This window comes from Empidonax traillii, unplaced genomic scaffold (assembly GCF_003031625.1).
Source record: "Empidonax traillii isolate 1590-97213 ecotype Southwest subspecies unplaced genomic scaffold, ASM303162v1 scaffold4:size3804566, whole genome shotgun sequence".
Taxonomy (NCBI): Eukaryota; Metazoa; Chordata; class Aves; order Passeriformes; family Tyrannidae; genus Empidonax; species Empidonax traillii.
The window spans coordinates 3,116,748-3,129,179 of record NW_020955197.1 but is presented as its reverse complement, the minus strand read 5'-3'; the positions used below and the strand labels follow the sequence as shown (position 1 = coordinate 3,129,179).

The following is a 12,432-nucleotide window of genomic DNA, read 5'->3' as shown; positions in this document are numbered from 1 at the left end:
GTATAGTAGAATTTAGTAACAAAATATGGGCAGTGTGAAAGTTTTGGTTTATCTAAGACTTTTCTTCTGTTCCTTTTTTGTCCTTCTCCAGCACAAGGAATTTAGGACAAAAGGTTTTTGCTGCTTCAGATTATTTCACATCTTTAAGCTGCTGTAATTGAAATGTTTCTTCTACTTTTATCTGGGAGTAGGTTAAAAATGTAAAGAATTGGAGTGCTGGCTACATTACTGTATAGATGCTTGCAACGTTTTTTTGCTTGCTGTAACTGGTTTTGGTAGTTGAGTTAGTACTTTTCTTTGCAGATTCATTTTGTCCTGTGTTTTATACTGCTTGTGGGACCATATAATGCTCAGTACAGCATTCATTTAATTACAAAGAAAAATAATTCTTATGTACACAATAATACTTCAGAGATGGTATTAATTCAGTGTAAATTTTGTTGAAAATTGTCAGTTTTGTGAGAAAATGTTTATATTGCCTATAAGGTGTTTTTCAGGAGTCTGTTACACTGAGTGGGGCTGATGCTGGTTCATATTTTTCCCATGCAGCACACTGTATCATGTATCCCTTCTTTTCTTGTATTAATTTTTCTCTTGGGAAGCAATATGATCAGCTGCTGTAGGGGTTGTCATAAAGTAAGAATTTCAAGATAGACAGTCCCTAGTACATATGTATATATTTACATGACTTCTCATGGTTAGACATCTATCTGATCATAAGGTGATGTGAAGGTGAAATAATTCAACGGATTGTGTACCTTTTTCCTGTAATTACAGTTCATTTATCTATCTGTTGTAGCTATTACTCTTTCTTAGCTATCACAGTATTCAAGTCAGTAAGTTGTTTTTAGCAGCAAAGTTCTCTCCTAAAGGGCATCTAGTCACAGTCTGAAGGATGTGTGAAGAGTCCACTCATTCCTGTGCCTTAATGGTTAATCATAATTTCTGAGAGTGATTCTTTATAAATACTCACCCAAAAAATGATAAAAGATGCTTTAAGGGGAGTCCTTTTTTTACTCATTTTAAATAATATTTGGAATGATAAGCAAGTCCTTAAAAATGAGAAAGTACTGGTGATATGTCAATACTAGAGAGTGATTCAATCCCAACAATAACAGATGGCCTAGCTGAATGTCACAATTTGGGTAAAATAAGGGGTTTCTAATGAAAAATTTTATGAATAAAATTAAATGACAATAAACTGTTCATATACTGAGTTTGCTTCATTACAGTTACTGCTTTGATATATTATAGATTTAAGATTTTATAAAGGGAGTATTTAAGATAAATCTCATTCAGACCTCAAGAGTGTTTAGTATTGGTAAAATAGCCATGTCATGAGGCATGTAATATCTTTCTGAAAATGTTTTAGGAAACAGTTTCTAGGAATTATAGTCTTCCATAAATACTGCTTAGGAGTGATTTTAGGAAATTGTGTTAGATCATTACTGGTAACATTTGGTTTAAACTCAAGATCGGTAAAACAATAAATAATAAAGAATTTATTTGATGTCATCCAGTTGCTTGGCAAGTTAGATCTACAGTCAAAAAATGTTTTCAGTACTGAAACAAGGAATCAGGGAAAACTGGGGAACTTGCTGAGAAGCTGCCATTCCAGCAGTGTCTGTCCTATGGAATTTGTCTTGCATAATGGTATCAATTGGGATTTAAAAAATGGAATGGAACAGAAACTGGAACAAAATAACTTTGGGTTAGAATCAAAATTTCATAGAAAGAGACTCTGTTAAGCTTGTTCAGTTTACAGAAGAAAGAGATAGGGCTCGACTGTGATATCTACATAAGAGAAATATAGAGACAAAACTTAACACACAAAGGTGTAGTAGAAGACTAGGCCAGGAGGATGTACCTAAGGCTTAACAAAGATATGTGTTAAGTTGTGCACTAACGTGGTATCGTTGCCAAACAGCAGTGCACACTAGGGTATAGCTGGCTGGGATGTAGCTCTCTTAAAAAGGAGCTGGGGATGCTGTCGGATGGCAAGCTGAACAATGCCAGAACTGTGCCCTTGTGGCAGTGAGGGCAAGCTGAGTCCTCTTTTGTAAGAGCATACCTAGGATGGTGGGTCTGATTTGTCCCCTGATTTCTAGAGAGATATTGAAGAATTGGGGAAGGTGGCCACCAGGATGATTTGTATATTAGAAGGATGATTAGCATGTTAGAGAACTCAATATTTGGAAAAAGATTCAGGGAAGTTTGTATTGGAATCATAGAATTGTTTAGGTTGGAAAAGACCTCTCAAGATAATAGAGCTCAACTGTAACCCAGCACTGCCAAGTCTACCTCTAAACCATGTTCCTAAATGCCACATCTACACATCCTTTAAATACCTACAGGGATGGTGATTCCAGCACTGCCATGGGAACCCTGTTCCAATGCTTGACAACCCTTTCAGTAAAGAAATTTTTCTAATATCCAGTCTGAACCTCCTTTTGTGCAACTTGAGGTAATTTTCTCATGTTATTTGGGAGAAAAGAGCAACCCCACCTTGCTATAGACAGCAGTAAGATCCCCCCCAAGCCTTCTTTTCTTCGGGCTAAACACTCTCAGTTCCCTCAGCTGATCCTAATAAGACTTGTACTCCAGACCCTTCACCAGCTTCATTGCCTTCCTTTGGACATGCTCCAGCACCTCAAAGGAGAGAAGGCTTGGAGAAATTTCATTAAACATCCAGTACCTAGAAGGTAGCTGTGAAGAATGAATTATGAGTGAGAGAAGAAATTTCATCTCAGTATTAGAAAAAGGAACTAAACATTGCAGTAAGTTCCTCAAAAGCATGGTGGAATCTCCCTCACCAAAATATTGAAGGCTCATTTTGGCAGCACCGTAGCTTACCTGATGTAAGGCCCTATTAAAACCTAATGAAATAGGGTCCAAGGAGAGATTGCAGACGAGATAATTTCTAGTGCTCTTTTCCCAACCTAGACTGCTCTGTGATGCTGTGGTTATAGCTGCTGGGCAGTGTTGGCTATGGGCAGAGATAGCAAGGTTGTAGATTTGACAGTAGCAAAACTGTGTGAAGCAGTGTGATTACAATTACTGACAGGCACTTATATTTTTATATAAATATTGGATTTTCAGTTTTTAAAGCAGAACCAGTAAGGAAAATCAAATTTACTTGTTTCTTATCTTTGTTCTCTGTATTGTTTTCTAAAGGAAAGTATCTACTTATGTGGAAAAAAAAAATTAAAAATGCAAGTGTGATGCAGTCAGAATTCTAATATCAGGGTAATTTAAATACTGAGCTAAAATGAATAATGTGTTTATATTATTCAAATTGTTAATATATATATATTATAATATTGTACTGCTTTATGATGATGCAGAAGCAAATCTGTGGACTACATGTGTTTCACAGGGCCATTTGCTTTGCTTGCCAGATAGCTGAAATGAAGCAGTGCTTAGGTCAGCCGGCTAGATAGCAGGTTCTGCCTCTCAGGCAGAGGGGAGAACAAAGACACTTGAGATACTATATTAGTAAAGCCATGAAAAATTACAAACATCGAGGAAGCAGGTGTTCTACACCAAGGAAAGCTGTGGGCAGAGCTGCGAGGGGGGTTTCCTGAGGCAGACATGACTGCAAAGAAGGGGTATGTATACTATGGGAATTTGGGGTATTTTAGTCTGATTCTGAAATAAGGTATCTAGATGATGAACTGATGTCTTCAGTAGCTCTGGATGCTGTTTTCAGTTGTGTGTGATTCAATTCTGCATAGTACCCATCTGTTTTGTATTTTTTTTGTATCATCTGCAGTTATCTGCATTAGATGCGGAGTAGTCAGGTGGGCTGGTGATACTTATTTGCATGTGCACATTCTGGAAGATGTTGGAGGAAACAGGTGTGTTGCAGAAACCTGAGCATACCTCTTACCTTTCTTTAGTGTCTTTTTGTGCACCTACTCAGCACGGAGTCTGAAGTAGAATCAGAAATACCTTGCTGTGTGTGAGGATTTGGGCTACAGACCTAGGTTCACAACATTTCCAGCTGATTTATATGTGTTCTTTCCAGGAGTCTTCAATTAATGGCAGACGGTCCTTCTGAAAGTCACAGTTACTGAAAAGCAAAGGGGGATAGGGGAAATAAAGGGATTTTAAAGTACTAGACACATAGGCATATGTCAAGGGTTTTTTAGCAGCTTTTGATGGTAGCCTAAGCAGTAACCATTTCCCTAGAGTTTTCCAGTTTCTCTCTCTCTCTCTCTCTCTCTCTCTCTCTCTCTCTCTCTCTCTCTCTTTCTCTCTCTCTCTCTCTTCTTTTGTGAATCTCTGGAAATTACTTTGGTGTTTCTTGTAAGAGAAGATTCTTTTAATAGTCTTTGAGTTTTTCTGTGTTCAGAGGCATTTTTCTCTCCCAGCTGACTCACAGGTTTGCTTAAGAGAAGATGACGTTAATAAAAAGAGTAAAAATTCTGTCTTTGTCCTGTAACTGCTTAATATATACAGAGATAAGGTTAGTGAGAGTAGGTCTTCTCCACTCCATCTTTCAAGTCAAAATCCCATTAAAACCAACAGTCTATTACAACCATCTTCAGTTCATCCAAATCAAGTTTTTGGATGAAATTTCAGGGAAATTTCACTTACGTTAAGAAATAATATTGTACCAAGTCCTTATGACTTATCCATATAACGTACACTGACAGGAAAATCTGATTCTATAATTAAAGAGCCTTTCACACAACTGTTTTCTGAATAATTTTATTGCTTCAACATTTCTTTCTGTCCTTGTTAGCTGAGATATAACATCATACACTAATGGAAAATAAATTTTCCACCGAATATAGCACTATTACATGTTACATGGGCTTTTCCTGAGTCTTCAATTGCAGGGTGTAAGTTCTCCATAAACACTAATTCCTTGTATTTTCCCTGATGTCTTCTGTTTATGAAGGATTCTTTTTGACCTTTTAGAGGTGAAGGCATCTTGAAATAAATGTCCTACTCTTCAGTGTACATTCATCTTCGGTGCTGAGATTGGGAAAGCTAGGGAATTACTTCAGAGTTCTTAAAACAGGAATCCAGTGGTCTGTAGTTCTGAGCATTGAAGGAAATCAGTTGAGCTAAATACCCGGAAAAAGAGAAATACGCAGAAAGAGGTTATCTTAAAACATTTTATTTTTAGGGGTTGGGTAATATTCACCTGCAAATTCCTTCTCTGAACAGAATTCTCTGGGCAGCATTCTACTGCCTTCATTGTAGGATGTCTTTTTGTGTCGTCGGAGTTCACGGCCTGATTCGTTAGATAACTTCAGTCCTCTGTACACCTAATGACTGATACTCTGCATATTTAAGAAAGTATTGTATTACGTGTTGTTGTGGATTAGCCAAAGTAGACAGTCCAGGTCTTTCCCCCAGCCACTTATCTGACTGTTCTCACAGTGGGATCGGGTAAAGAACTAGAGGGTAAAAGTGAGAAAGCTTGTGGGTTGAGATAAACATAGTCTTATAAGAAAAGCAGAAGCCAAGCACTCGAGCAAAGCAAAACAAGGAATTGCAGATATTCAGCTATCTCCATGGAAGCACAGCTTCATCATGTGAAATGGCAACTTGGGAAGACAAACACCACCAATTTGCATGTCTCCCATTTCTTCTTTTCCAAGTTTTTATTACTGAGTGTGATGTCATATGGTTCAGCTGTCCTGGATGTGTTCCTTCCCACCTTCTTGCGCTTCCTCAGCCTGCTGGCTGGCAGGGCAATATGTGAAACAGAAGCAGCCTTGGTGCTGTGTAAACACTGTTCAGCAGTGTTATTGATGCTGTTTTCAGCACAAATCCAAACCCTAGCCCCGTACAAGCTACTATGAAGAAAACTAACTCTATCCTGGAGAAGAACAGTAGGAGTATTCAAAGCTGTTGCTACTGCAGAAGAATTTTTGATGACCAGTTTAATGACTAGTGATGACCTAGTGTTTAATTGATATACAGTCATATTTTAAACTTCACAGAGGCTGTGGTGAGGTTGTGCTGCCTTTTTTCCTATTATTTTGACATTTTTATTTGCTTGTGTTTACATGAGTATGTTTATGAAGGTCATTTCCAGCATTTCAAGGAAGTTAAACTGAAACAATTACAGTTTCATTGTGTGGAATTGTGTTGACTTTGCCTTGTGTAAATAACTGAGTTTCTGGTACATATTGCTAATGCATATAACTCCTCTGCTATTTGAACTTATGGGTTAAATAACACTGGAAGGTAGTTGCTGTGTAAATAAATCAACCTTTAGTGTCGACTGCAGTCATGTACTTTATCACTTGCACCACCATTTGATAGAATGCAGAGATCTAATAAGATGTGGGAACTTTGGGATCGTGTCCAGTTTCTATGCACTGTAAGTGGTTACAACCACTTCTACTAGCCTTTATTACTCCCCTCCTGTGCATCTTCCCTCTGCCTTTTGCAGCTGTACTGAGCATGGTGTAGGCAATTAAGTAAATTTTCTGGAAATTCTGATGAGTCTTAGTAAGTTTATATTAAATGTGTGAGAAAAGCCATTTTAACTTTAGCAGATCTGGGCAGGCTTTAATGGTAATGGCAAGAGGCACACACTGCTAAGATGACTATCTGATCCTGCATTTCTGATCTCTGCAACATAGAAATGCTATAGCTGCTCATTAACATCAGAATTGAGCACAAGATACTGTCTCTAAATCTTTTTACAAAAGAATCAGACATTTTAGCTGAACCTTTTCAAAACAATTTAGTCTAAAGCAGACTGCTAATAATTGGCTTTCAGATCTTAAGTTGGGCAAACCTATAAGCACTTGAAAATACAGTCTTTTAAGTGAGGGAAAACCCTAATTGATTCAGTTGTTACTAGGGCCATCTGTAGTGCCCTAAAAGCAGGAAAAGATAAAATCTGATTAGAAAATACTGCTAAGATTAAATTATGGTTTTTTTTTCTCTATTAAGCCAATACAGAGAAGGGGCATGTCTTTGAAGAAAACCTGGGTCTAAGTCATCAGGCATATTGCACTAATCAAACCCATACTTGTTCCTAGCTTGCTTGGATTGTCAGTTTACAAAGAGCAAGACTCTAATTCAGCTGTGTTCTAATAAAGTAGTGCAATACAAAGAAGGATTCTAATAACACCTCTTCAGATTGCATCCAGATAAGCTTGAAGGACTTGTGCTATTTGAAAATACTTGTGTGTTTTCTTTTTATGGTGCACTGGTGGTGGTGTTAGCATTACAGTTTTTTATGGCCTTTATTTGGAACATTTGTAATATTGACCCAATTTCAGGTATTGCTAACTTAGAGCAAAATCATATACTACATTTTTTGTCACATTTCAGTTTGCATTTGTACAATGAAGAATAATTGAAGTGTGTTGAAAACTGTGTATGTGTACCATATGTGCGGTATATGATATGGTGTCTGGTTGGATTTGAAAAATAGGCCTGTTATGCCATCAAAAGTTCTATGGTCCAAACTTCTAGTATGAATTTACAGACAAGAACATGAAATATGTGTGTATATTCCCTTACGTGTGCAAAAGTGTTGTGTTTAGTTGTTGGTGGGAAAAGGGGCTTATTTTTGAATCCACCACTTTTGTAGTTGCATAAATAAGGGTATAATGAAAATGCAGCCTTGTTCTCTCATGTGAAACCATGAAACTAGAATATTTCTGCTGTCAAATAATTTTAAATATTCCTGGGGATAGAGTTAAAGAGGCACAGAATATATATCAGATTTTTTGTGTAAGCAAGATACATACAAATAAATATACATGAACTTATTTACTGTGAGTATTTCTTCAGGTGAAATAGCAATTTGTGTTTTAGGAAGTATGCTTGCTATATGTAGCTAATGCAAAAAAGTCACAGAAAAATGTTTTTAAAAGAATCATCTAAGTAATTGTAGAGAGTAACACATTTAAAGTCAGTATTTATTACAAGAAACTTGAGGATGGAATTTGGGAATTACTCAGAATGGTCAATATATGCAGTTGAATATCACGGGGGATAGAGACTGATGCCTAGAATAAACTGCAGTTCTTGCATTTGCCTATATGCAGGTGTTCAGAGAGCTTTATGATTTTCCCACTGTTAGTTTTTGTACCATCAGACTCTAGAGGATTTGGCACCTCTCTGTCAAAGAATAAAAGTCCAACCCTCTCATCAAATTTCTTCTGTTTGTCATTTAAAGAAATATCAGTGAGAGATTAAAAAAAAATGCTGTGGTCACAGAAACTATGCATAACATACTGTATGCTAATTCCATCCTAATACTGTATGCTAATTCCATCCTCATTATGATACCAAGTCCTCCCTCCAGTGGCTGCTGTAACAGCTTTTTACTTTGTCAAAAAGAACTGTAAATTCTCTCTCTCAAAGCTAAATTCAGGTTTACTGATTTTGGTGCTTCTAGCTTGGCAACTAAACCTGTTCAGTTACCTGCTCAGTGGCAGGGTCTTCATCTATTGAAAGAAGAAGGGTATCCTGGTGGAGACAAGAACGCCAAGGATTCCTGGTCTCTGTGTTGATTTATCTGATTAGGGGATGGGGTCTAATTTTCCAAGGTAATTCTGTTCAGATTTTTTGTTTCTTCCCTTGGGTAACATCAAATCTTTAAGCACTTGTATGTATTTTGTGAACTGCATTAATTTACATATACCAAATTATGAATTTTCAAATGTTGTGTAGGGAAAACCACACAATTTCTATGACTGGAATAACTGCAGTCCGGGCTATCAGAAAACCCTATATGTCATTTTCTAGCACTTCTAGTAATTTTAACTGAAATCAGTTTCTTTTCTATATGATTTACTGGAACGTTACAGGGGTTTGTGCTGCAAATGTACAAACAAGATGGACAAGATTTTGCATTTGGTAATCTTTTGTCAGTGGCTTGTTTGGAAGCATCTGAGAAAAGTGTTTAGTACCATCCACGTGTGCGAATCAACATCTGAGTCATTTTAATATTTATATTGACAACATTATATGTTAGAAAATGTACAATAAAATCTCAGTGGTTTTGCTGTTATTTTTGTGATTGCCTTTGTTACGAGTGCTAACATGATTTAAGCCTTTGCCAAAAGATGGGCATTTTAACTAAATCATGTTGACTTATATCATAATTTGTAAAATACACAATCTAAACAGAGCTTTCCTCATAGAGCTGTGTTTTAAGAAGGCTTTAGTAGTGTATTGCCATTTCCCACTAGCTTAGTCTGAACAGCCTTCTACAAATGGAAATGTCAAAGTCTGCCATAGTTCTAACTTGTAAAATCAATTGATTATTGGACTTTGTAGGCCCCCAAGGTGAAAAAAAACCAACAAACACAAACAAACCAAAAGAACCTCTCAAACCCTCTCCTTAGTTAATAAATATCACCCTCTTAAATTGCTACATTATTCCTTAATCTACAAGAAATTTTTTTGTGTAATAGATTTTTCTCTTAAGATGGTAGAAAAATAGTCTTTATTATGCTAAATTTATGGGTTTTTCTGCTGTCCTTACAGTGAACTGCTGTTACTTTAAAGAAACCATTTTGGGGTTCTTTCTTACAGATATCAGGGAACCAGTAACAGAGTTGGTGAATTCTATTACTCTTTTTTTTTGGCAAATTCCTACAGAAATAGAGTTCATGTAAGCTCATCTATGAGAAGGAATGTGAGGAAGAAGAATAAAACAAATTGGTGATGACTGACAGATAAAACAAAGAACCAAAAAAAGATGAAGGGAAAAAGAATTCAATGCTCAGAAGTCTTTTTATTGAGAAGGAAAAAGCAGTAATTGTGATGTGGTAGTTCACTCCCTTGGTGTCAATTTCAAGATGAAAGAGACTATGGATTTGAATGTCTGGGTTGCCCTTTGTGCAACAGGAGAAATTTAGAATCAGATTTTGTATGTAAATTCTCATCTTGAATACACTGAGGTTTGTTCTGTAGCTCTATACGTTTCAATCCTGATTTTCAATACCAATACCATATTGTGGAAATCACAGTGGTTTAAAACTATGTGCTTCATGTAGTTTTACTAAAGCAAAACTGTACAGTACAGTAAGAACAACAAAGTGGAGTTAATTGATGATAAAGATTGTGAAGTTCTTCTGATTATTGTTTTGGTTTTTCTTGCATTTTCTACTTTGGACTTAAAAATGTTGTGCTTCTCTAGAAGCTTATCCTTTACTGATGCTACATTAGAATCGCAAAGAAGGACATATTGTTTAGGTAGAAGTACCTTTAGGATTAGGGAGAGGTTACTGTTCATTCTTGTTAACTCGAATCTTTGACCAAACCTTGGCTTTATAATACTCAGACAAACTTTGCTTTCAGAGTAAATGCTGGGTTTTTTGTGTGGTGTGAACAGCAGAGGATGAGATCTGTTAAAGGAGCAGGCGGTAAATTTGTTAACATCCAAATCTTGTTCTTTTTCAGATTGTCCTTTGAAGATTAATCTGTATTTACGTCAGTATTTTAAATTTGTTGACAGTTTGGGTAGTGATGGCTCAGCTCCAGCAAGGAGGCCCAGATGAAAAAGAGAAGACCACTGCATTAAAGGGTATGAATCTTTTATTTTACGTATATTGACATTTCAGAAATGGTTATTGAGGAAAGGAAAATAATTTGTTATGTATTAGAGCTTGTGAATCACAGTACTGGAAGAGACTATTAGTCCACCTGTGCTAATGCTTGTTGTCTAGCGGTGTGTCCATTATCAGTATTTTCATAAGATGATACATAATTATCTGTGGTAAGGAATTAACAGAATACAATATCCACTAAATTTTTTAATTTGCATAGTTATCCTTTGAGAAAGTTGTTTGGTGCTTTTGTGTTCTTAGTTTTTGGGAGTTTTCATTTAATCTGTAGGATGCTTTTGTTTTATAGTTACACAATCATATTACAGCTTTTAAAAGTCTCTCGGACTGGAACATTAACAAAGAAAAGGTTTTCAGGACATTGATTTCATATTGCTTTTATACACTTCCATTTGTATTTTATATTTTAAAAAATTAATGGTCCTAAGTGACTTAGGGGAAAAAAACTTACATAAATGATAGTTTAGATAGTGGTTTTCAATTTTGGAAATACCATGGAGTTGGTAAGACCTTCAAGTAAGCTAACCTAACATTAAATTTAAAGTGCTTGCACCACACATTCGAACTCTAAATTGTCTTTTAAAGGAGAAAAAAGAATATAGTTTACAACTCCAGTGTACATCCTGAATTTTTGCTAAAGCATTATGAGAAATTTATATTCTGTGTGATGATAGATGGTGTCTCTTCAGTGGCTGAGTTTTTTGTGAAATGTTTGATAAAAACCTATGTAATGCTTTTATAAAACCTTGTAGTAATTCTGTCAAATTAGTATATTTTGAGGAAGTTATAGTTCATGTTTGAAAAAGTAAAGCCCCAATTTTATACTTGTCATTAATTTGATCTTCATTAAGGATTAGAGTCATTGATATGATCTCGTGATTTCCCATTGGGCTGTTGAAGGTCTCCTGTGGATCACTCCATTTTCAGCTCTGTTGAACTATCTCAAATTGAGTTGTAAAGTACAAGATCTTAAGTGAGAGTGGTGGATCAGATCTTGAAAGAATCTCGAAGTTGTAAGAACACTTTAGCTAATTGAAACGTTGCATAGGAAGAAAGTGACTGTGTCAGTGGTTGCAGGACAGACCAAGTGCAGTCTTCCTCAGTGACTGTGATGGAAGCTGTAAATCATGACAAGCTGGGCATACTGCAGATAAGCTTTCATATACTACTTAGGAGATGAATATTTTATTTTATAGTAAGTGACACTTCTGTGGAAACACATTTCCAAATAAGTCACAGTAAGAAGAATGAAAACTTCAGTGAAACTAAATTCTAGAGGAGTGGTGCGACGGGATTCTCTTCACTGAGGAGAGAAAGACTATTTGCGGCCTTGGTAATGTGAAAGTACAGAAGAAGAAAGGGCATGCTTTTTACACCCTTTTTTACATACAGTGAAAGACTTCTTTGACAAAGTTCTTTTCTTTTTCCTATCGTTTGGTTGAGAACCAAAGCAGTTACCACCAAACCTTCAAAGGACAATGCAGAAGAACAAACATATGATTGCTTACGTAAATTGAATTTCATGGGACTCGCTCTTAAACAGATGTGATGTAAAAGTGAGCTAAGATCGAGAAAGACAGATTTAGAAATCATCCAGTCAACATCTGATATTATATGGACACTTAGATGTCACAGAGATGCTCAGACACAATAGTATTGTTTTGAGAAATGTTGGATTCCAATGGCCGTATGCCAGATGGCCTTTGGTCCTCCAGCTTTGCCCACTGAAATCACTCACAGAAGAAGGAGCTGGAGATAATCGTATGGACACAGGAATGACTGTCAGGTGAACTGGAAGAGTTATAAAAAGAGAAGGTCTAGGAACTTAAAGAAACTGTTTCAGTACATTTCAAACATTTTAAACAATAGAAAT

General features: G+C 36.2%; 1 protein-coding gene across 4 annotated transcripts in view; it reads left to right on the top strand.

Moving 5' to 3' along the window:
* The window catches only part of FAM172A (family with sequence similarity 172 member A), a 265,625-nt gene that overhangs the window by 14,046 nt on the left and 239,147 nt on the right, over nucleotides 1–12,432 (top strand). For 3 of the 4 annotated variants that reach the window (XM_027878123.1, XM_027878104.1, XM_027878131.1), the window contains exon 2: nucleotides 10,396–10,519. In XM_027878123.1, coding sequence (XP_027733924.1) covers nucleotides 10,462–10,519 — 58 coding nt within the window. In that variant the 5' untranslated portion in view covers nucleotides 10,396–10,461. Of the gene's footprint in view, nucleotides 1–10,392; nucleotides 10,520–12,432 lie in introns of all 4 variants that reach the window. The other variant, XM_027878113.1, reaches the window with a different exon arrangement.